This window comes from Rhipicephalus microplus, chromosome 7 (genome assembly GCF_043290135.1).
Source record: "Rhipicephalus microplus isolate Deutch F79 chromosome 7, USDA_Rmic, whole genome shotgun sequence".
In the NCBI taxonomy this organism is placed as follows: domain Eukaryota; kingdom Metazoa; phylum Arthropoda; class Arachnida; order Ixodida; family Ixodidae; genus Rhipicephalus; species Rhipicephalus microplus.
The window spans coordinates 131,505,740-131,531,849 of NC_134706.1; the positions used below are offsets into that span (position 1 = coordinate 131,505,740).

General features: G+C 44.6%; 2 protein-coding genes across 3 annotated transcripts; one reads left to right on the forward strand and one right to left on the reverse strand.

Moving 5' to 3' along the window:
- The first annotated feature begins 8,591 nt into the window (after positions 1-8,591).
- Positions 8,592-14,757, forward strand: LOC119174402 (putative nuclease HARBI1). Of its 2 annotated transcripts, XM_075869734.1 has the most exons (4): positions 8,592-9,038; positions 9,114-9,253; positions 9,706-9,874; positions 12,382-14,757. In XM_075869734.1, the coding sequence occupies exons 1-4, from the start codon at positions 8,829-8,831 to the stop codon at positions 13,057-13,059; spliced, it is 1,197 nt and encodes a 398-aa protein (XP_075725849.1). In that variant the 5' UTR covers positions 8,592-8,828; the 3' UTR covers positions 13,060-14,757. The 2 variants fall into 2 exon arrangements, with proteins under 2 accessions (XP_075725849.1, XP_075725848.1); XM_075869733.1 differs by having other exon boundaries at positions 8,592-9,253.
- On the reverse strand, positions 14,742-16,960 carry LOC119182201 (uncharacterized). The gene is made up of 4 exons (XM_075869735.1): positions 16,604-16,960; positions 16,126-16,188; positions 15,890-15,952; positions 14,742-15,422 (listed from the first exon to the last, which is right to left on the reverse strand). Exons 1-4 carry the CDS (start codon positions 16,683-16,685, stop codon positions 14,755-14,757), a joined length of 876 nt encoding a protein of 291 aa, XP_075725850.1. The 5' UTR covers positions 16,686-16,960; the 3' UTR covers positions 14,742-14,754.
- Positions 16,961-26,110: the final 9,150 nt, after the last annotated feature.

Genomic DNA, 26,110 nt, shown 5'->3' on the forward strand with positions numbered 1-26,110 from the left:
ACGTTAACATGCCCCAACTGCCACGGCGCGCACAGTTCCTCCAAGTACTGTCCTCAGATTAAGAAAGAGATTTATATTCTTCGGCGAATGGTGCGAGACAACTCAACTCAACTCAACTCAAGTTTACTCATTTCTGAGTACATGAGTTCAAAAAAAAAAATGAGCTCACATAATATATACAGCGTCAGGAGGTCCCAAAGTAAGGAACTGTCAGGGGGACCTCCTATCGTTAATGGGGTACATAAAAGGTAAGTCACAGCAGCAAAAGCTACAAGTGCGAACAAAAATAAAAAGTGCATTCAACACAGAACAATAAATAGTCAAATCGAAAAAGTTAATTTACCAGAACAACATTTTACAAAACTACAAGAATACGTAAAAGCAGGAATTGAAAACGTAGAGGTAATAATGAAAATATTTTATTACAACTCGACTCACAGAGAAGTTGCGCAAAAAGTAAGGCAAAGGTGCCGTCATCGTCGAAGGTCCTCACGAAGGACAGTGCAAAATCTAACGAGAAAGTCAAAAACTCAAGTGAAATCGACAGGCGCGGCTCCTAGCATGGCAAACATGTGCGCTGAAAGAAAAGATGCTTGGAAATCTCTCTCACCAAAGGAAAGGCCACCCCTTCAGCCTAGACGATCTGTTGAGCCTCAACAGAAGCCGCCTACACGACCTGTTGAGCCTCAAAAGAAGCCGCCTCAAGAACAAGCACAAGATGCTGCAATGGCCGGGAAGCCAGATCATTGCGTGATGGTGATGCTAAGATTATTAGTGGACACCATTCGCGTGTTGTTAAGCGACATGAATACACCGTCACCCAAAATCGCCCTTCAAGTACTGGACGCGCTTAGTCCAGTGCTAGCAGCCCTAAGGTAGACCATGGCTAACCCATCATTGTCTTTCAGGGATGAGGGGCGTAAAGCAGCAATACTGCAGTGGAATTCCAGGTGAGAGAGCTCGCGCATTGCTGAATTTCGTCGATTTGTGCACGTAAATAAGTTTCCCGTAATCGTCATCTGTGAGCCGAACTAATTGAGTGCAATACGGCTCTCGGGATACTAACCATTTATGTCACCTACTGTTACTGAAAGCAGCAAGGTTCTGGTGTTCATTCGCTGAGACCTCACTTAAATCCTTCAACCTGTACCACCTCATGACGGAAACCAATACGTATGCTTAAGAGTGAAAAAGAGGAGGCTCAACATCACTGTGGCTGGAGCATACCTATCACCATCAAGCCGGTTCGATCAAAAAAACTACGAGACATCATAGCGTTAACTCCTGACCCGTGTGCTAGGATTTCATCGCTCATCATACATTATGGGGAAGCCAGAATACCAACATGAAGAGCAAAAACTTGGTGTCTTTTGCCTCCGACAACAAACTTTGGCTACTGAACGATGGCAGAGTTACATTTTTACGTGGCTCCACATACAGTAGCTGTCTCGACTTGGCTTTTGTTTCGCGAAGCCTAGTGAAACATACTGAAAGGTTTACGGATATAGAAACGCATGGGAGTGATCACATTCCAACATACGTCAAGATCAGAGGATTGTCGCCTCCTGCGCGACATGGTTAAAAGAGTGGACTGGAAAAAAATTCAGTCTCGTATGGAAGGCCAATTCCAAGAACACATATCCGAATTACCAGAGGCCATCAAAAGCACTGTAAAAGAGACTGCGTGTACGATCCCATGCCCTGTAAGAATCATGGACATCGACATAGAGCTGGAGCGGCTTCAAGCCTTGCGACGACGAGCTGAAAGAAGGTACCGGCGCACGAAGGGCATAGAAGATTTACGGACTGCTAGACGTATGCAGAAGAAGATCAGACGTCGGTGGACAAGCTAGAATTCCAACGTTGGATTACTTTCTGCGAGTCACTCGACCCTCGTAAGCCTTTATCGCAGATAATGAGGATGGTAAGAGGTTTGCGGTCATACCCCATTCAGAAGTCACCATTCAAGGCCTTAGCCTTTTACCAAAATCAACCAGATGTGGACGTTGCGGAAGAGTTCTGTGCCAGATAATCAGGGCAAGCTACAGCACTTAGCAGCTCACCACTTCCGAGCAGTTGTCCGTCACCACGTGATTCCTGTATGGACTTCTCGTTCACAATTCAGGAGCTCAAGGCAGCACTCGCTTCGTGCAAACGTACCTCTGATCCAGGACCAGACGGAATCTCCTACAGAGCCCTGTGTCATCTGGGTGAGCGCGCGAGAATAGCTCTACTTCAGCTACATAATGATTGTTGCCTAGAGGGCACTGTTCTCTTAAGTTGGAAAACTAGTCGTCTGGTACCACTGCTAAAACCAGGTAGATCACCATTGGAACTCTCCTCCTATCTCCCGATCACATTGGCTAGTAGCATGGGTAAACTGATGGAGAGAATGATTCTCGGCCGACTCGAGTAGTCCTTGGAGTATCATGAGATCTACCCGAATGTCATGGCTGGCTTTCAACGTGGTCGATCATCAATCGATAGCGTCATCGACCTAATCACGTACGTTGAACACGAGAAAGTCCATAAGCGTCTTTGCGCCTCTGTTCCTTGACGTCAAAGGAACCTATGATAACGTTACACATGAAGCCGTCCTTACCGCACTAGAAGAGATTGGAGTGGGTGGCCGAATGTTTAGGTGGATACGCAGTTATCTCCAAATGCGATCTATTTTCGCGGGTACGGAGGCCGGGAACACGTCTGCACATTTCAGTTGCCGTGGCGTCCCTCAGGGTGATGTACTGAAACCCGTGCTATTGAATATAACGCTAATCGCTCTCCATACGCACCTACCAAACAATATTTATCTATCAACATACGCAGATGACATCTGCATCTCGACATCTGCGGTAACTCGCCTGCAGTTACGAGCGAGAATACAAAGAGCTGCTACTGCAACTGCTTTGTATCTCCGCAATCGAGACATGAAAATTTCCTCCGGAAAGTGCGCTCTTCTGGCATTTACGCGCAAACCCATGTCGAATTGCAGAGTGTCAATTAACGGTCCAAATATACCATATTGTCGATCTCGGAAATTTCTGCGTGTCATTATTCTAAATGAACTGCGGCGGTCATTATTCTAAAGCACGCCACAACCATCAAATTCAGAACAGCTCATCAAATTCAGGACCACAAATTCAGGACCACAACAACGGCAGCAGAGCTTGCAGCGCTTCGCGCAGCGCTGCGTTTCATTACCGACCAAAGCACGCAATGGTGGACGATTTTCTGCGACCGCAAGGCGGCACTGCCGTCACTTCTGTCAAATCTACGCTGTGGTTCACACGAGCAGTTGGTATTTGAAACAGCAGAATTGCTACACCATACAGCAGAGAAAGGGCACCAGGTTATATTCAGTGGTTGCCAAGCCACTGTGGAATTATCGGTAACGAACGAGCTGATCAAGCTGCCCGTTCAGTCCATACAGAAGACAGCAACCAGTCAATACCTCTCTCAAGGATGGACGCTGCTAGGAGGCTCCGCATGCTTGCTCGCCAACGCTCCATGGCTCTTTGGAATGAGCCTCTGTTCACGCATGCAATATTACGATCCCTTGATCCAACGTTAAGCTTACAGCTTCCAACGAAAATTCGACGAGGTGATGCTACTGCTCTGTGCAGACTATGGTTGGGAGTCGCGTTTAACCGTGCGTACGCGTTCCGCATAGGGATGGCCGACACCGGCGACTGTGCGCACTGAGGAGATGAAGAAACCATTCGACATATCTGTGTGACTGCCCGAAATACAACCTAGAAAGACAACACCTTTCTAATACACTAAACAGGTTAGATGACCAGCCACTGTTAGAAGAAAGTATACTGCGCCATCGTCATTACTCATCGTCACAGAATAATGCCGTGCAAGCACTACTGGGCTTTTTGCGAACTACTGGCCTGTCGGAACGCCCCTGAGTGGACCGAGTTTGTGTGTGCGTGTGTGTCAGTGTTTTTTTTAATTTATTTTTAACACTCTCTTTCTCTTTCCACCCCCTATTCCCCAACCCCAGTGTAGGGTAGCATACCAAATACTAGCATCTGGTTAAACTCCCTGCCTTCCTTTTTTCTCGTTTCTCTCTCTCAAGCTTTAAAAGAAAAAATGACAGGTAAAAATAAATCCATAACAATACCAGGTAAAAGTATTTCTAAAAGGGTTTTCCATATTGTGTTAAACCACCTGCAAGTAAAAAAAATGATCCATTGTTTCACGTTCATCACAGAACGCGCACAGTGGCGAAGGTGCCTGAGCAGACCTGTGTATAGAAATTTAGATTTGGTACCCAGCAACGAAGCCTTGTGTTAGCTTCTGAGAGCTTTGTGATACGGACCGGGGTAAAATAGTGGCGCACAAAGAATTATATATTGTGAGAAATTTGTGCGGGCCCAGGCACTCAACCGATAAGGAATAGGGCATAGAAAAAAACAAGACGTTTGTACAAGTTGGACATAAGTACATACATGAACTAAAACTGCATACATGCACTCCTTACTCATGCCATTCTAGTTCACTCTACAGGTTTAAAACACGTAGTCACGATTCACTCGGCCCTGACACAGCGAATCTAGTTCGCGAACCACTCGACGTCAACCACTCACGCCACTATTGTCGAGATGGTCCAACGTATCGCCGCGTTTCCTGGATTTGGGAAGGTCCCGGAGTTGCCGTTGCACCACAGCCGTCGCTGGGACAGCTGCTTGCTGTGCGGTGGCTAGGCGGATCCATGCTCGGCCACGCCAGAGATCACCCGATAGATCGGCCCAGCACGCCTCAGCTTCCCTGACTCGGCCACCCCCGTAGACGCCGACTCGCCAGAAGGTCTCGACCGTGACCACGAGCACCGTCGTCGCCTGGCGTTGCTCGTCGCCCGAGGTTGTCTGCAGTTCAGTCGTCACAAATTGCGCGCCGTAACGGGCCGGTAGCCACCACAACCCTCGTTCTGCCACTGCTGCCCGACTGCTTCGATCCGACTTTCTTCTTCAATGTTCCGAAGAATCTCTCACGCGCCCGCTCACGAGTGGCGCCGCCACGCACCAAATGTGCACTTTCGTCTTCCTCTATCTTCATTTGCGTCAATACTTTTGTTCGCACATTCAGTTTCGGTTTCTTACCACACTCCCCCCCCCCCCCCCCCAACTTTCAGTACGTTGTGCCGTAGAAAGCTTTAGTGTTGACGCGACACAACGAAGCAGAGCAATAACAGGACCAGTCACAGGCACATGCAGAAATATCAGCACTGCAAGCATGTGTGACGAAACACTGCACGACACTTGCTCCACACACTATCCTAGGAGGTTGATGCACTTCTTTCACGTTTGAACACGGTCGGCAGTGACACGTGCTACCACGCATCTGCGTACCGTGTATGCGTCACAACCAGGTGCCCTCATACTACTCGCTCTAACAATAAAGCACGCGCCGACACTCAGCACCACAACGCAAGATTCAAAACACAGGAGTCTCGTCACAGTAGCGACACCGCACCATATTTCTAGTCAGTGTCAATAAGTATTGTCACGTCACTGGTACGTCTTGCTCCGGTGTCGTCGATACTGACACTGGAAAGACGGTGGTCGCATCAATGGCAAAGGCGACGATGATGACTGCTGCACTGCGTCGCAGAGGATCCTCATGCCATTGCTATAGAGCGTAAGAAGCCCCAGCCGATTTCGAATGCACCAGCTGCTTCTGCGTCGCTTGAAGTAGGCATGCTGCCTGGCTCATCGGCATAGTGGTACCCTGGGTGTTGGGTCATGAGACGACCACATGTCATCTTGTGGGGTGACTGTACTGTGGAAACACGTCCCACCTGGTAGCGATTTCCACCATGGCGATGCCGAAAGCAGTGAAGACCCATCCGGACGTGCCCTTGTTTGCCATAGCATCGCGCATGCCATCTGGGTGTCGCTGTATGCTACAAGAGCGCTGCTGTCACTGGGCCCGGTCCTTGGTGCACGGGGTTGTTAGGCGGTTTCACTCACGGTGATCTGATGTCCTCGCTTTCCCTGACGACCTTTTGACTTCTTCGGCGTTGTTTCTTCGATGTCCACGCATCGACTGGAATTGCCCGTCTTGTTGTCTCTCGTGCTCAATGTGTCCAGTAATGGGGCTCCTCTGATGTTTCCTGAGACTACATCGTACAAGGGGTCTTGCACGCACTTTGCTCGAACTTTACCATTAAAAAACGATGTCTCCAAGAAGACCACAGCTTCTGGTGAATATCGTACTGTGCGATCGCGGAGAAATACCGGACTATAGGTCTCGCAAATTTTTTCCTTAGCTACCGGCGCCTGTCGCACTACAACAGTGTTACAGAATGTGTCTCGTAGCACTGTAACTTCATGCCTATTCAAGAGCCCTTTCGTCACTGGCATGTCTCGAGGCCCACCAGCAGTAACTCCTCCACTGACCGTCGCATTCACGATTGGGATTGTCTCTCCTTCCTGTAAGACGACAAGACCGTCGCGATTCCTCGTGACTTCTGCTTTATCTACTGAGACCGCACACGAGTCCCCTCTCTTGCCCTCTCCTCCGGGGGATAACTTGTCCCTGTTAGGAGGCAACTTTTCGCCTGTTCGACCTTGGTCTCTGTAATTCTCTTTCGTGCGAGACCAACATTCGGCTGCCCTATGCTCCTTCTTTGTCGCATAAAAAACAGCGAATGTCTCCTCGATGTGTTTTCTTTGTTTGATCCGCTCTCAAGCTGGGCCCTTGGGTCGCTTCCTTCTCAAGTTGCTCTCGACCAAAGTTCAGCACAGTTCGGGCCTCGACGAAATTGTCGGCTGCCTGAAAGAGTTTCTGTATGGTTTGGCAATTTCTCTTCTTCAGGAAAACCCTTAATGCTGGGGAACAGCCCTCGACAAATTGCTCAGCAATCGTTAGTTCTCTGAGTCTATTAAAACTTTTCTGCACCTCCGCGGGCTCCAACCAATGATCGAAGTACCCCGAGAGCCTCGAAGCGTGCTGCTTGGCAGTTTTTCTATCTTCGGGCCTTGCATAATGGAATTTCTCCCGGTACCCGACTGCCGTGTACAGGAACCATTGGAGGAGTGCCCTTTTGAGCGTGTCGTAGTCTAAGGCTGTGGTCGGGTTCATGCATTTGATTACACTAAAAGCTTCTCCTATTATACAAAGGCTTATTGAAAGTGCCCATTTCTCGCGCGGCCATTCCTGACAGGTGGCGACACGTTCGAAGCATTGTAGGTACGCGTCTAAGTCGTCCCTCTTGTCATTGAACGGAAGTATGAGTTTGGGGGGACTCCGCACGTTTGATGCAACGGACGCATTCGTGCTCGCAGCATTGCCGGCGGCCTGCGGAAAGCGGCACTCTCTTGAAACTGAAGCTTCAGTTCGAGAATCTTCATTTCTTGTTCTAGCAGCTGCTGTTGCTGCTCCGCTTTCTCGCGAGCGGCAGCGCGCTCCTGTTCTATCAGCTGCTGCTTCAGTGCCATTTACTCTTTTGGAGCATTTTGTTTTTCAGCGCGCTCATCGCTTAATCTTATACGCTCTTGCTCCACCCATGCCCTCAGTTCAGCATCTTTTAGTCCTAACTCTTTCCCAATACTGACAATGCTGTCGTTGTGCATGTCTCAGCCCTGTGTTCGAGCGTTGGCTACAGATGTTGTTAGCCGATCCTGGCAAGCTCGCCAATTGTGAGAGGTTCGTGTGAGCCCAGGCGCTCAACCGACAAGAAATAGAGCATAGACAAAGACAGGACGTTTATACAAGCTGGACATAATTTAATGCATAAGTTAAACTGCATACATGCACTCCTACCTCGTGCCCGTCCAGTTCGCTCTACAGGTTTCAAACACGTAGTCACGGTTCACGTACCCCTGACACAACGAATCTAGTTCGCGCACCACTCGACGTCAACCACTCACGCCACTGTCGTCAAGATGGTCCGATGTGTCGCCGCGTCTCCTGGAATCGGGAAGGTCCCGAAGTTGCTGTCGCACCATGGCCATCGCTGGGACAGCTGCTCGCTGTGCAGTGGCTGGTCAGATCCGTGCTCGGCCATGCTTGAGAACACCCGATAGATCGGCCCAGCACGCTTCAGCTTCCCTGACTCGGCAACCCACGTAGACGCCTACTCGCCAGCAGGTCTCGACCGTGACCACGAGCACCATCGTCGCCTGGCGTAGCTCGTCGCCCGAGCTCGTCTGTAGTCCAGTCGTGACAGGTAGCGCGCCGTAACGGGCCGGTAGCCGCTACATCCCTCGTTCTGCCTTGCTTGCTTGCTTGCTTGTTCCTTTCTTTTGTGGCTCTCACCCACTAAGGGGTATTGGCCAAGAAGCCATGGTTAATGCAAGTCAATACCTTTAGATTCTTTAGACTGCCACTGCTGCCCGACTGCTTCGGTCCGACTTTCTTCTTCAACGTTCCGAAGAATCTCTTTCACGTGCCCGCTCACGAGCGGCGCCACCACGCACCACACACGCACTTTCGTCTTCCTCTATCTTCATTTGCGCCTATACTTTTGTTCGCACTTTCAGTTTCGGTTTCTTACTACAATATTTAACGGAAGCTGGTAAGAGCGTGCCTGATTGTCCGCTGATTTTGGCTGCGTTTTAGAGCACTTTGTGAGATGTCTCCACTCTAATGCTGTTTTTCACTGGTAGATTCGGAGCAGGTTTTTTTGCTCCGTGGCGACGAAACCGCATTTCACTGGTAGATTCAGAGTGGATCCGCGCTTTTCACTGGTAGTTTCAGAGCAGCTCGCTCCGAGGCGGATTGCTCGCACTGCTCCGCCGACAAGTCGCAGATTCGGGCGGAAACACGACGAGCAGCATACGTCACTTCCGTCGTTGTACGTTGCTGAGTTTTGCAAAATGGCTGCGTTCGCTGCCTTGGCGGAACTTCTGTCTAGCGACGAAAGCACTTCAAGCAGCAGCTCGTCCAGCTCAGACGACGAAGACTTCGAGGAAAGACAAGCGCTATGCGAAGCCTTCTTTCGGGAAACTTTTTCGGAGTCCCACCGCGAACGTCCCAAAATTTTGGGGTTCATCGAGAACGTTGCGCGGCTGTACACAGACGAGCAGGTAAGCGCGGAGCTCCCTCTTTTCATAATACTACATGAACCTAATTTCATCTTTTTATCATTTCCTTCTCTGCAGTTCCGTCAAGACTTCAGGGTGTCGAGGCGTGTCGCGGAAACGTTGATCCGTGGTTTTGAAGGCTCGCGTCACTACCCATGCAGTGATCGTGGTGGGTCCCCCTCGAAAACCGCGGAAGAGCACATTCTGGTCTTTCTGTGGTAAGTCTGCACGCTGTTTTAAAAGTCATGCCTACCAGTGTGTATAATCTTAATGCTTTCAAGTGCTTCGGCGTAGAAGTACGTTTTTTCGTTGCGTGCGCAGAATTTTGACGGGGAGTCCAACCATTATAAATTTTTGTTCGTGTGTTTATGTGCGCGTGTGTAGAGAATATACACATGTGAAATTTAACAATTTCGGCGGCGTTAAATCTCCCTAGTAGCCTTCCCGTGGCTACGCCGCTTGTGCTTTTTGTCCTTGAAAGTTGCTAAGTGTGATGCAATGGAAACCAATGAAATATGACCGCTTGCAACTGCACAGCCAGAGAGAACAGTGTTAAGAGCTTCTACTTTTCTTACGGCTGCTAATTTTGATGCAAATATTTCATGCCTTTATTTCACAAAGCAGGCTTTACTTGATCACTTTCTTCCATAATGTGTGTTTGCTGTGTCAGGTTTGCTGCAAACAAGGCGTGCCTGAGGGACGTTGCTGGACGCTTTGGCATGGCAACTGCGACAGCATTTAGAGTCGTGGAGCGCACGCTCGAATATTTCCTTGATATAGCCGAAGAGGTAATATCATTTCCAGGAGATCTTGATCAGCTGTCAGCGGACTTCGAACAAGTAAGAATTTTAGGTATTTCACTGTTCCATGGCAAACACAACAAATGAGTTGTCTAATTGAAGCTTACTTTAGAGAATAGTCACATAATACATTGATTGTAGCAGGTTAAGCTGCCGTTGGGGCACAGGGGATGTGGTACTAAGTTGCGCTTGAAAGATGGGGTTATTGTCAAGCAGTCTCACTATCAAATGAGAAATGCTAGTGAAACATGTATTGTTCATTTACAGTGCACATAAAAGCAGGGTGTCTGCCAACGTGGAAAAGTCAGGGAATTTCAAAAAAACCAGGCCAGGTCATGAAAACTGACAGCAGTTCTGTGGGACCGTCACAAAAATAAGCATCGCCATTCATCAAAGCTTAAAAAGTCTCTCAGCTGCAACTACAGTGGGCTGCTGGAAGGTGTGTGAAAAAAAAAAGGACAGTGCATAACTCTTGCTTCTGAGTGTAAACGCGAAAGGGACCCATAGAACACAAAGTTTACTGACATTTCAGTACCTCATATGGGAGAGAGCCTTGTTTAAAAGTCATGAAAAAGGCACAGTGTACTTCAGTACGCCTAAATACGTGACGTAAGCAGAGAGAGTACATTGTCAGAAGCCTCCCATCACTCCTGTGCAGCGTATGTACAGTTGTCTGTATCTGGATTCGAGAGTTTTACAAGTCTATTTGGTGGTCTGTGATTCCGTGTGTTCAGGGAGGGCAGTCGAGGCCACGCCTCGTTTTGTGGTATCATATTTGTGTTGTTTAACTTTTACCAGTTTCACCGATGTACTGGTCACAATTATGTCAGCCTATGGCATAAACTAGACTAAGGAAATTTCTGCTCGGCAACTTGTCCTTCACATTGGCTAAAGCATTCTTTAACATCCATGTTGGTATATCCACTCTTTTGGTGCCTGTTGCTTCTACATATCACACGGCATATCTGACTCACGTCTGTAGATTTATGCATGTTTTGTCTATGCCACGATTTCGGCCCGGCTTGAAGGCCGTCTGGTTTTTCTAGGCTAGAACTGCTATCAGCTGAAGCTTGCTGGGCTACTCATGTCTTTTAATAATAATAATAATAATAATAATAATAATAATAATAATAATAATAATAATAATAATAATAATAATAATAATAATAATAATAATAATAATAATAATATTATTATTATTATTATTATTATTATTATTATTATTATTATTATTATTATTGGTGGTGCAACACCAAACGTCTTCAGCTACACACTTATGCTGGTAGCTCGTGTTTCAAGGGTAGAACTTGGGTAACTTCAGCTAAATTTTTCATTTCAGTTTTGTGAGATTGTGTAAATAAATCTGCAATTATTTTTCAGTGTCACGTCTACAGCAGAGTACGTAAATCAAGGTAACATGCGGACATTCATGATTCATCTATAGAATCAAGGAAACTGTTCCACCTTGACAAATTCATTCTCACCACCACATATTCAAATGTCAGCACTTTAAACGTTGACCCCAGCTTTCATTTCACTTCAAGTATGACAGCCCAGATAAATGCATGTGCTTGTCGTAAAAAAAAAAACATTTTGCAGTATGGCTATGTTCTTGCAACGTTGTCGTTACTCGTTGTCAAGGCAAGATACATAGAATATGCGAGTAGTAGTTATTTACTTTTTTTGTTGAAAAGTATACTTCAGAGGTGTGCAAATTAGGCGGCGGCGCAAATCAATAGTAAATACATCAATCTAGGTCGAATCAGTTCTAATCTAATCTACATATAAATAGGTGAGTCAGTAAATACAGTAGTTCAGGTCGATCTAATTAAATCCAATCCACATCCTAACCGGCGTGGGCTACAGCCATTATAGTAAAATAGATTATACTCCAGTGGCAGAACCGGCCAGGCTCCTGTGTTTTCATTTTACACGAATGCCACCAAATGGCACCACTTCTAAGTTTCTCACCAGCTTTGACTGCGATGTCAAACGATCGCAGACACCTTCAAACTTCATCTGCGGTTACTCTTAACTTGTGTGTTTTCTTCCTGGTTCTTCGGAACATCAAACAGCTGACTTGCTCACTGCCTAGCTCAGGGGTTTTATTTTGGCCAGATTTACATGTTTTTTCACAATTGTCGCATGCCCTGAGAACATTTTGAGTGCGTCTGGTAATTATGTTTACCTTTATAGAGCGCCCGGTTTTTTTTTTCTACTCGGGTTTGTTTGCAGTGTACAGTGTTTTCCATGCAAACGTGGCAGTCATGGAATTTGCTTTGAATCATGATGGAAAACCTGGGAAATTCAAGGAATTTAGAAATATGAAATTGGTAGACACCCTGAAAGGGACCCCTGGCACTTAAAATTTCTAATGCCTTTTGCTGTGGTGTTCCGTACAATGATTCCATAGTTCTGGCATGTAAAAGACTTGTGTCACCTAAAGTTAACTCCGCTAAGACCAACAAAACTACTGCATCAAGTGTTAAGATTATTTACTTCAAGAAGCTCACTACAGGTGTGTTCTTTTTCTCTCACTGTCACAGGTGTCAGGAGTGCCCAACACGATCGGTTGCATTGACGGATCCTACATAAGCATCCGCTGCCCTGCAAAAAAAGTGCGTTCAACCTATGTGAACAGGCACAGTTATCCGTCACTGACACTGCAAGCTCTGTGTGATCACAAAAAGAAGTTTCTCGATGTGACTACTGGACACCCCAGCAAGATTCACGATTCGAGAATCTTCAGGACATCGAGGCTTTCTTCAAAGTTGCCGCATGTGTGCTGTTCCGGGAAGTACCACGTTCTCGGGGACGCTGCCTACCCGCTTCGAGATTACCTCATAACCCCATTCAGGAATTATGGTCACCTTGACGCGAGGCAGCGCGCCTTCAATTATCACTTTTCGGCAACGAGAGTGAAGATTGAGAATGCCTTTGGAGACCTCAAGGCCAGGTTCCGCCAGCTGCTGCACCTGGACTTTCTGTTTGTAGACAAAATGAACAAGTTCATTATAGCTTGTTGTGTTTTGCACAATATGTGCATTAATTGTGGTGATGTGGATGTGCCGCCGTACATCGATGATGAACATGCACCGTGGGAATGGGAGGCACAACCGGATGATGTTCCCCCCAACAATGGCCCGCTTGCATCAACTGAAGATGCACTGCGTCGCCAAGGCGAGGAGAAGCGTGAGCGCTTAATGCAAGCGATGCGCATTTGATTTAAAGTTAGAACTGCCTACGTGTACACAAAACAAGAAACGTTAAGGTGTTGTAAATTTTGTTTCGTGTTGTAGAGATTTCTAGCAGAAAATAACACTAAAAGACGGGACGAAGCAAGGACACAAACTACGGCGCTGACTAACAAGCAAATTCGTTTTATTCTTCTAATCCGCGTATATATACTTTACCACAATCTCAAGGAAACAAAAAAAAATAGAATCATGATAAATGCATGCCCCTCATTTCTGAAGCGTATCATTTACAACGGCGGCGAAACATGCATCAGTTTCCCTTATATTTCCCTCTCTCTGAAGGAGTTACCTCTCCTGTCTTATTGAGCATTTCTTTCCTCCTGAGTCAGCCAACATTTGTGTGTGTCTTTTTTTTGCTTTTTCTCACCCTTCAGATTAGTGGTGGAGTGTATATACCTAGACTGGAAGAATAAGACACATTTGGCTGTTAGTCAGTGCCATGGTTGTGTCTCTGCCATGGTTGTGTCCCTGCTTTGTCCCATCCTTTAGCACTGTTTTCTACAGGAAACACTGTACTAACCAGCTAAAATGCATGCCGCACTGTGTTGTAGTGACTCATCTTGCTAGGGCGCAGCCTGATTTTTTTGTTTCTTAGCTTTGTGACACGTAGCAGCTTCCACATAGCGTGAGTCAACCCAAGATGTTTGCAGGAATCTGACTGGATCAGTGTAATTGTTTCCTATGCGAAGCCATCAGCATGCTTATTGCTGACTAGTGCTAACGCCGCAGCGTGTTGGTCGGTATGGCTACTGCAGCTGAAGATAGCTGGTGATATTGATAGTAACTGCACTCTTCGTGCTGGTGAGACACGAGAAAGTGACAAAGTCAACCGGCCAAACATAGCTGGGCTCCAGCTCTCGTCAGCCACCACAAACATTCTGAGAAACATGTAGTGACATTGGCATAAGTCCAAGCTAGTGCAGGCTACACTGAGGAGCATTTGTGTTAATGGAACAATGTCACCAAAATTACGAGCTTGAAATGTTTGTGTTGTTTGTCTTGCAGTTGGGGCACTATGCTTGTCAGTTAAACCTGTCGCTTCGAGGAATATTCGTAATGAACACCCATCCCGACTCATTGTTTCCCACGCATGGTGCCCAAATTCAAAAAGTGCGCTCTGAACGTCACAAAAGCCCGAGTCTACATAGTCTTATGACTCCTGAGATTGTTCGCTGTGTAATTTTTTGTGATTCCAGTAGTAGTTTTACAGTGATGCCAAAATTAGTCACAAGGAGCCATTCTTGCATTAATTACACAGTACATTGCAATATTTATGATCAAAGTTTGGGGACTACCGGACACAATGCTCTTAATTAAAGCATTCAAGTCAAAACAAAAATTTGTCAGGGGTCCTTTAGGCATGGTGACTGCTGCTGTGAGAAATGGCTTCTTTGTCATGCAATTTGGTTATTGCTTGTGCATTAACATTTCATTTGCCTGATGAAAATTTGCATGGACAAACGTTCTGCATTTCTTAGTCTTTGTTCAGCTTTTCTTACCATCAAAACGGCGTGAAATTATAATGATCATTGCAACTTTGTCTTGTAAAAGGGCCCTGGAACCCTTATTTCACCTCAACAACAAACATTGTCAATCTGTTATCAATGCGCCTGCCAACGTGCACATGTGTACAATGCTTACAATAAACATGCTTTTCACATTTTATTCATTTTTCTTCAAGTTGAAAATTTCACGGAGAAGATTCATCTTTTCTTTGTGCATTTCTTCTCGTCGCTGTGTTTTAGCAAGTCGTCGCTCTTCCCTCTTGCTGTCTCTTTCAGCCTTTCGCTCTGCTCGCCGTTCATCTAACTCCTTCATTTTTTCAAAGAAGGTTTGCAGGTGGAGCTCGCGTGCTGAATTCGGGCGTTTTCTTTTTGAATCAGGAGTGTCGTCCTGCCCAACGGAGCTGGATGGAGAGTGTGACGTTGACGAGCTTGAACCAGCAAGTGGAACAGACTCGGTGGATGACTGTGGACATGTCTTTTTTGATACCACTCCACTTGCGTCGCGTACCACTTCTGGTTCCAAGCTGTCGTCCAGCCACTTGATTTTTTCAAGCTCGGCCTCGTAGGGGACTTCTTGTGGGGAACAGCCAGACGTATTATTTTTCCCAGCTGCCACATTTTTTCTTTTCAGTACGGTTTTGTACCGAGAGCAGCACTGCTCACCAGTTCTCATTACACCCAGTTTATTATTAATGTCTGTTGCAATTTTTTCAAACATGGCCTTTTTGTTGCGAAATTTTTTCAGAGGGCCAACTTGAGGGAAATATGAGGCGTAGAGGTCCAGCAGCAGCTTCGTCTCGCCACTCGTCCACTCACACCCTGCAGCTGAAATATGCATTATACACACATAAAATACATATAAACTGGCATTAATAGACTTTTTTGATACAGGGCACGAAGCTATATGCTCTCTGAGCCATAGAACACTTACTGTAAAGCATTAGTACTGTCACACTGTTTTGGCACAGCAAATATTGGGTGCTGTGGGGATCGCTTTGCATATCAGAACAGACAATCATGCAAATTCATAATATTACTATACATAACTTATTCACAGCATAATTTTCTTAGAGAGTAAATTTGAAAACACTGCATAATAAATATGGGGCCTCTTCGTGCAGCTGACTATTCGTTGAATTCAATTTTATTATTTAAGCACCCAATATTGAGAAGCGTGAGCAAGAAGCCATTAAATGGTTTTGCGTAATTCGTGGTTTTTTTGAGAGGGTTTGCAATCTGCTGGACCTATCTTCATCCTAATGCCACTAGCATGTTTGTGTATGCATGCTTACCACGTGCAGGAGTCCCTGGCTGACAAGCCCGACTTGGTGACGCACCAGTAGACGCTGCAGAATCTGTGTTTGATAATTGAAAAGCATTGTAGTATGTTAATATGTGTTAATTTTAAGCAGGTACACAATTTTCTTCAAGTAGTCCTTACACGTTGCTCGTCAAGGCATTGTCCTCTACATATATAGACGACTGTATACAAAACTAGTTCTACAGAGACACATGTAGACCAATTTACCATTTCCTAAAAATGCGCCCTGTGTATGTGACAAAGCGTCGGTGGCGTCACACTGTGTAGCACCTTCAAATAGAGAAAAAGAAAAGACATTTGCGGGTTAACACCAAAAGAGTAGAGGTCAAGAATCACCAAGAAAACGTTACTTCTCTAGTAAATTTTTCATGCATGTATTCATGCGCGAATACAGAGATCGCCATGCATTTTTATTAAAGGTAATACAGCAGCTTGGTGAGCGCTGCGAAAATTCCGGCGCTTGTGATATTCTAAATAGTAGGACTGTAAGGTGTTGGGTAAGCAACTGCTCTGATTAAAAAAAAAAAGCCTGCTCACAACATGCCGTATTTTTGCGAGCGCCGATTGCGGCCGTTACCACGTGTACCCGCATGCTTTACAATTATCTGACCAGTCTTCATGCGGAGCTATCAAAGTTAGCATTCCGTGCAGAGTTTATTATCAGCGTCAAGTACGTCGCACTTACCGTTCAGATCGTTGCCGCTGTTTCTGAAAACGCCCAGCAACAGCCGACGCACAGCCGGTGTCAATTCCGCGTGCTCGTCCATACTTGCTACACAACTGCTGTTCGCGACTGCGTTAAAGTGTTCTACAAAGCTTTAACTGCGTGGTCGAAATGCGCGCCCTGCAGTGGCGGCCAAAGTTGCCAAGGAAACGAAGAGAGCGGAAAAATAAACTGTTTCCGGAACCAGTTTGCGTGACGTATGCATAATCAACTTCCGGGGCACCTCTCACGGAGCATTCTCGTGTTTCACTGGCAGAGGTGGCTTCGTGCGATCCGAGTGCTCGCTCCGGGATTTCGGCGGTCGCTCTGAATCTCCCAGTGAAAAACACTATAAAAAAAAGTGATCCTGTATGCTCTCCAAGCCGACGCTGATCAAGACGCCGCCTGTTACTCTGCGGCCCATACCTTGCTTTAAATGTTTGAACTACGCCAGTTATGTGATCACTTTCAGTATCTTACAGCGATCTTGTTACTCGATGCTCGAATAAATTCATTTTGTTAATGTTGTTTTGAGAACTGATGACGTATTTGCTAATCTACATTCTGATTGTGCGATTTGGTGGCGCAAGGCAACGGGGCCGAATCTAAGGGCTCTACCAAAAGAAGTCTACTCTTTCCGCCTGCATAGGTAATTGTTGTTTTTTCTTTTCTGACTATGGCCGTGCCATGGCTGAAACATTGGGCATAAACGAATATCTCTTTTGTACGTATAATCGCTTGTTTTTAAGGACGACAGTCTTTCTTGAGATAGTTTACCTAGAAATTTCGGTCAGCTGGTTGGTCGGTCCGTCGGTCCTCAGAGTCCTGGCACAACCCACCATGGGGGATCGGCCATGAAACGGACGGTGCCTCATTTGTGAGATGATATTGTTTTACCAGCCGAATTATTTAGATAAGTATGTTTAAACAAACAACCCATTGGTAAACAATAGATTAGAAATGGAATAAATAGAGGTAATAAAAAACGAACAAGCTCCTATGGTTTAAATAAAGTGAATTTATGCATCAGCTTAACATCCAATTAGTTTTGCTGCCTTTAGAAAATTGCATACGGCCTCGCAAACGTTCCTCTAAATCTCTTTTCACTTGCTCCAAAAGAAAGGACCACCTAAAGGGATAACTTTAGAGCGAACCCATGGAGAGGTTCTTCTAACTCTCGTTTGTGTTTGTATATAACCTGCATTTTAAGCAAAACTGATGAAGGTATTCACTCTCATTGCAGTGGAGCGATAGGGGAGACTGTGCCAGACCAGACCTGTGTAGACAATATTCAGGGAGGGGGGACTCAGCATTGCAGTCTCGTAATTGACATCTCAACAATGCTAGAGGAGTACCATCTTTTTTTCTAGGGGTGCTTAAGATGAGAAGAATCAAATTTTGCCAAGCGAGATTTTTCGAACTGATCTGACATGACAAATTTTTCAAAGCGTGCCATGGCGATAAATGCTAGCGTCGGTAATACAGAAATTATGGAATAATTATGTGCGGCCACTGCAAGTGCACCTGAAATTTTATTGAGGGTTAAACCTTTATGCCCTGGTATCCACACCGAGCGAATAAGGCGGAAATGTCTTGGGGCAAAGTCCTAAAATACCTTTAAAGCATTGGACATATTAGGCACAGTTATGAACTGCACACAGACAGGCAGTCTGAAAGAATAATCCCATCTGTTATTGATTGGGGTAATTTTCGTAATGCTTAGAGTATCGCAAGCACTTCCGCCTTATATATACATGTAAAATTGGGTAATCGAATGGAAAACGACCACTCCAACACTGAAGATGCAATTTCTACTTCTGCCTCCTCTTCGTGAATTGAAGCATCAGTTGCTATTACAATCTTTATGTCTAATCTGGCCAGGTGGCCTTTCAATATGGCATTGGGTATCTACTGGGAAGATTTTTCAATTATTAGGAAATATATTGTAAAATTCTATTTTCATTGTTTGAATAGGTGTTCTTAGTACCCGTACTTCACGAAGGTTAAGCAGTAATGTTTCCAAGAGCATCTGTACGATGATGACTTGTGGAACCTTCAGTCTAGACCACTGTTGGTTAAAAAGGACTTCGGCTCACTAAAGAAAACATATTGCAACCTCCCCTGTGGGGATGCATATATTTTCAGGAAGGTCCGAACTGCTAGTGTTTGGAACCTAGCACGAGGAGAAGGCAGGCGCACTTCCCTATACAAAATAATTATTGCGACAAATTTAGGAAGCCCAACAAAGACAAGAAGACAAATTAGGGAGCCCAACAAAGACAAGAAGACAATAAGGTTGGTTAGTTGGTCGGCTGGTCGGTTGGTTGGTTGGTTGGTTGGTTGGTTGGTTGGTTGGTTGGTTGGTTGGTTGGTTGGTTGGTTGGTTGGTTGGTTGGTTGGTTGGTTGGTTGGTTGGTTGCGTGCGTGCGTTCTTGCATGCTTGCTTGCTTGCTTGGTCGGTTAGTCGGTCGGTCCTCAGAGTCCTGGCGCAACCCACCAGGGGGGATCGGCCATGATACGGACGGTGCCTCATTGATTTGTGAGATGGAATTGCTTTATCCGCCGGGTTATTTAGATAAGAATGTTTAAACAAAGAACCCATTGGTAAACAACAGATTAGTGAGTGAATATATATATATATATATATATATATATATATATATATATATATATATATATAGGCAGGCATGGTGGTTGAGTGGCCGTAGCGTTGCATTTAGTCAAGTAGATCCTCCGTGAGCGGTCACAACGTGGTTTATTGCGACGATTCGGCCTAGTCTGGCCTTCATCAGGATGAAGGCCAGACTCTAGGCTGAAACGTCGAAATAAACCACGTTTTGACCGCTCACGGAGGATCTAGTTGAATATATATATATATATATATATATATATATATATATATATATATATATATATATATATATATATTATAAAAGAGGTAGGGCGAGAGGTACTGGGATCGATACCCAGCACCTCCTCCAATTATAAAAGAGATTTATTAAGCAGACAGGTTGATGCTTGAAAGGCTTGGAAGGCGATGCACCAGCCGCAATTTTCGAGCTCGAGCCGCTCCTGCACACTCGATGCTGCTGCCTCTGCGCCGGAGTACTTCCTCTTCTTTACAATATATATAGGTGAGCTCGACCTATATATATATATATATATATATATATATATATATATATATACATAATGGTGAGCTTGACGACGCAAGGCACGCGTAGATGGCGTAGCAGATGGATCAGAGTGCCTGGCGATCGTCTGGGTCCTTACAAAGTTTCGACCTTATTTGTATGGTCACCCATTTGATGTCATCACCGACCATCATGCACTATGCTGGCTGTCATCGTTGAAGGATCCCTCAGGCCGCCTCGCCCGTTGGTCTCTTCGCTTACAAGACTACGACATTCAAGTGCTCTACCGCAACGTACGCCAGCATGCTGACGCCGACGCCCTCTCGCGCTCCCCTCTGCCTGAAGCTGACGTGCTGTGCTCAGTATCCTCGGTTGCTGTTTCTGCCATTGATGTTGACATCATCGCTACCGAACAGCGAAAGAATAATTGGATCGCCCAAATAATCGACTTTCTCTCTGATCCCTCCGCAACGCCATCAACGCGTGCCTTGCGTCGTCGAGCTCACCATTTTGCCATTCGTGACGGCCTCCTACACCGATGAAATTACGACGCCGATGGCCGGCAGTAGCTAATCGTGAATCCCCGCACCTCCACCAACTTGTTCTGGCGTTCATTAGCCGGCGCACAGCGAGTATACACAATGGCGACAGTAACGGCCAAGCATGGACTCTCTGCGCGAACGGCGTTCTTTTTGGGTAGACCCACTAGAAAGAACTTGAGAGTTCAACCCACTTCAGTGTTTGGCTTCTTCTCTACAATATATATATATATATATATATATATATATATATATATATATATATATATATATATATATATATATATATATATATATATATATATATTTATATATATATATATATATATATGCCAAGGAATGTACAGGGGAAGTTATTAACATTAATGGAATGTAAATAAGAAGAAAGAAAAGTGGATGAAAAAATTACCAACTGTAAGCAGGAATCGAACCTACGACCTTCGAATTACGCGTTCGATGCTCTAACCACTGAGCTTTTACAGCGGCACTCCCTCCATCCACTTTTTTTGGGTTTATCTGTGAATTTAGAAGTAGGAGCGACAGTCAGCGCCATCTATAAGCCAAACAACGAGTGTGAAAACACTCTTGTGCGCATGTTTGGCGTCACGTAGCACGTGAACTTATTATGAGCGGGCAGCTGATTAATTGTCCCTCTTATACAACCTAAACACACCAAGTCTGCCAGTACGAGACCCTCATTCAATGAAATAAGGGAAAGAAGTGTATACCTAAGGGCTCGTTTTCCGTGTTTTTAACACAATAATAATGAGATATAACAGACAGTAATGCCAAGGAATGTACAGGGGAAGTTATTAACATTAATGGAATGTAAATAAGAAGAAAGAAAAGTGGATGAAAAAATTACCAACTGTAAGCAGGAATCGAACCTACGACCTTCGAATTACGCGTTCGATGCTCTAACCACTGAGCTATTACCGCGGCACTCCCTCCATCCACTTTTTTTGGGTTTATCTGTGAATTTAGAAGTAGGAGCGACAGTCAGCGCCATCTATAAGCCAAACAACGAGTGTGAAAACACTCTTATGCGCATGTTTGGCGTCACGTAGCACGTGAACTTATTATGAGCGGGCAGCTGATTAATTGTCCCTCTTATACAACCTAAACACACCAAGTCTGCCAGTACGAGACCCTCGTTCAATGAAATAAGGGAAAGAAGTGTATACTAAGGGCTCGTTTTCCGTGTTTTTAACACAATAATAATGAGATATAACAGACAGTAATGCCAAGGAATGTACAGGGGAAGTTATTAACATTAATGGAATGTAAATAAGAAGAAAGAAAAGTGGATGAAAAAATTACCAACTGTAAGCAGGAATCGAACCTACGACCTTCGAATTACGCGTTCGATGCTCTAACCACTGAGCTATTACAGCGGCACTCCCTCCATCCACTTTTTTTGGATTTATCTGTGAATTTAGAAGTAGGAGCGACAGTCAGCGCCATCTATAAGCCAAACAACGAGTGTGAAAACACTCTTATGCGCATGTTTGGCGTCACGTAGCACGTGAACTTATTATGAGCGGGCAGCTGATTAATTGTCCCTCTTATACAACCTAAACACACCAAGTCTGCCAGTACGAGACCCTCGTTCAATGAAATAAGGGAAAGAAGTGTATACCTAAGGGCTCGTTTTCCGTGTTTTTAACACAATAATAATGAGATATAACAGACAGTAATGCCAAGGAATGTACAGGGGAAGTTATTAACATTAATGGAATGTAAATAAGAAGAAAGAAAAGTGGATGAAAAAATTACCAACTGTAAGCAGGAATCGAACCTACGACCTTCGAATTACGCGTTCGATGCTCTAACCACTGATCTATTACAGCGGCACTCCCTCCATCCACTTTTTTTGGGTTTATCTGTGAATTTAGAAGTAGGAGCGACAGTCAGCGCCATCTATAAGCCAAACAACGAGTGTGAAAACACTCTTATGCGCATGTTTGGCGTCACGTAGCACGTGAACTTATTATGAGCGGGCAGCTGATTAATTGTCCCTCTTATACAACCTAAACACACCAAGTCTGCCAGTACGAGACCCTCGTTCAATGAAATAAGGGAAAGAAGTGTATACCTAAGGGCTCGTTTTCCGTGTTTTTAACACAATAATAATGAGATATAACAGACAGTAATGCCAAGGAATGTACAGGGGAAGCTATTAACATTAATGGCATGTAAATAAGAAGAAAGAAAAGTGGATGAAAAAATTACCAACTGTAAGCAGGAATCGAACCTACGACCTTCGAATTACGCGTTCGATGCTCTAACCACTGAGCTATTACAGCGGCACTCCCTCCATCCACTTTTTTTGGGTTTATCTGTGAATTTAGAAGTAGGAGCGACAGTCAGCGCCATCTATAAGCCAAACAACGAGTGTGAAAACACTCTTATGCGCATGTTTGGCGTCACGTAGCACGTGAACTTATTATGAGCGGGCAGCTGATTAATTGTCCCTCTTATACAACCTAAACACACCAAGTCTGCCAGTACGAGACCCTCGTTCAATGAAATAAGGGAAAGAAGTGTATACCTAAGGGCTCGTTTTCCGTGTTTTTAACACAATAATAATGAGATATAACAGACAGTAATGCCAAGGAATGTACAGGGGAAGTTATTAACATTCATGCAATGTAAATAAGAAGAAAGAAAAGTGGATGAAAAAATTATTAACTGTAAGCAGGAATCGAACCTACGACCTTCGAATTACGCGTTCGATGCTCTAACCACTGAGCTATTACAGCGGCACTCCCTCCATCCACTTTTTTTGGGTTTATCTGTGAATTTAGAAGTAGGAGCGACAGTCAGCGCCATCTATAAGCCAAACAACGAGTGTGAAAACACTCTTATGCGCATGTTTGGCGTCACGTAGCACGTGAACTTATTATGAGCGGGCAGCTGATTAATTGTCCCTCTTATACAACCTAAACACACCAAGTCTGCCAGTACGAGACCCTCGTTCAATGAAATAAGGGAAAGAAGTGTATACCTAAGGGCTCGTTTTCCGTGTTTTTAACACAATAATAATGAGATATAACAGACAGTAATGCCAAGGAATGTACAGGGGAAGTTATTAACATTCATGCAATGTAAATAAGAAGAAAGAAAAGTGGATGAAAAAATTATTAACTGTAAGCAGGAATCGAACCTACGACCTTCGAATTACGCGTTCGATGCTCTAACCACTGAGCTATTACAGCGGCACTCCCTCCATCCACTTTTTTTGGGTTTATCTGTGAATTTAGAAGTAGGAGCGACAGTCAGCGCCATCTATAAGCCAAACAACGAGTGTGAAAACACTCTTATGCGCATGTTTGGCGTCACGTAGCACGTGAACTTATTATGAGCGGGCAGCTGATTAATTGTCCCTCTTATACAACCTAAACACACCAAGTCTGCCAGTACGAGACCCTCGTTCAATGAAATAAGGGAAAGAAGTGTATACCTAAGGGCTCGTTTTCCGTGTTTTTAACACAATAATAATGAGATATAACAGACAGTAATGCCAAGGAATGTACAGGGGAAGTTATTAACATTAATGGAATGTAAATAAGAAGAAAGAAAAGTGGATGAAAAAATTACCAACTGTAAGCAGGAATCGAACCTACGACCTTCGAATTACGCGTTCGATGCTCTAACCACTGAGCTATTACAGCGGCACTCCGTCTATCCACTTTTTTTGGGTTTATCTGTGAATTTAGAAGTAGGAGCGACAGTCAGCGCCATCTATAAGCCAAACAACGAGTGTGAAAACACTCTTATGCGCATGTTTGGCGTCACGTAGCACGTGAACTTATTATGAGCGGGCAGCTGATTAATTGTCCCTCTTATACAACCTAAACACACCAAGTCTGCCAGTACGAGACCCTCGTTCAATGAAATAAGGGAAAGAAGTGTATACCTAAGGGCTCGTTTTCCGTGTTTTTAACACAATAATAATGAGATATAACAGACAGTAATGCCAAGGAATGTACAGGGGAAGTTATTAACATTAATGGAATGTGAATAAGAAGAAAGAAAAGTGGATGAAAAAATTACCAACTGTAAGCAGGAATCGAACCTACGACCTTCGAATTACGCGTTCGATGCTCTAACCACTGAGCTATTACAGCGGCACTCCCTCCATCCACTTTTTTTGGGTTTATCTGTGAATTTAGAAGTAGGAGCGACAGTCAGCGCCATCTATAAGCCAAACAACGAGTGTGAAAACACTCTTATGCGCATGTTTGGCGTCACGTAGCACGTGAACTTATTATGAGCGGGCAGCTGATTAATTGTCCCTCTTATACAACCTAAACACACCAAGTCTGCCAGTACGAGACCCTCGTTCAATGAAATAAGGGAAAGAAGTGTATACCTAAGGGCTCGTTTTCCGTGTTTTTAACACAATAATAATGAGATATAACAGACAGTAATGCCAAGGAATGTACAGGGGAAGTTATTAACATTAATGGAATGTAAATAAGAAGAAAGAAAAGTGGATGAAAAAATTACCAACTGTAAGCAGGAATCGAACCTACGACCTTCGAATTACGCGTTCGATGCTCTAACCACTGAGCTATTACAGCGGCACTCCCTCCATCCACTTTTTTTGGATGGCGCTGACTGTCGCTCCTACTTCTAAATTCACAGATAAACCCAAAAAAAGTGGATGGAGGGAGTGCCGCTGTAATAGCTCAGTGGTTAGAGCATCGAACGCGTAATTCGAAGGTCGTAGGTTCGATTCCTGCTTACAGTTGGTAATTTTTTCATCCACTTTTCTTTCTTCTTATTTACATTCCATTAATGTTAATAACTTCCCCTGTACATTCCTTGGCATTACTGTCTGTTATATCTCATTATTATTGTGTTAAAAACACGGAAAACGAGCCCTTAGGTATACACTTCTTTCCCTTATTTCATTGAACGAGGGTCTCGTACTGGCAGACTTGGTGTGTTTAGGTTGTATAAGAGGGACAATTAATCAGCTGCCCGCTCATAATAAGTTCACGTGCTACGTGACGCCAAACATGCGCATAAGAGTGTTTTCACACTCGTTGTTTGGCTTATAGATGGCGCTGACTGTCGCTCCTACTTCTAAATTCACAGATAAACCCAAAAAAAGTGGATGGAGGGAGTGCCGCTGTAATAGCTCAGTGGTTAGAGCATCGAACGCGTAATTCGAAGGTCGTAGGTTCGATTCCTGCTTACAGTTGGTAATTTTTTCATCCACTTTTCTTTCTTCTTATTTACATTCCATTAATGTTAATAACTTCCCCTGTACATTCCTTGGCATTACTGTCTGTTATATCTCATTATTATTGTGTTAAAAACACGGAAAACGAGCCCTTAGGTATACACTTCTTTCCCTTATTTCATTGAACGAGGGTCTCGTACTGGCAGACTTGGTGTGTTTAGGTTGTATAAGAGGGACAATTAATCAGCTGCCCGCTCATAATAAGTTCACGTGCTACGTGACGCCAAACATGCGCATAAGAGTGTTTTCACACTCGTTGTTTGGCTTATAGATGGCGCTGACTGTCGCTCCTACTTCTAAATTCACAGATAAACCCAAAAAAAGTGGATGGAGGGAGTGCCGCTGTAATAGCGCAGTGGTTAGAGCATCGAACGCGTAATTCGAAGGTCGTAGGTTCGATTCCTGCTTACAGTTGGTAATTTTTTCATCCACTTTTCTTTCTTCTTATTCACATTCCATTAATGTTAATAACTTCCCCTGTACATTCCTTGGCATTACTGTCTGTTATATCTCATTATTATTGTGTTAAAAACACGGAAAACGAGCCCTTAGGTATACACTT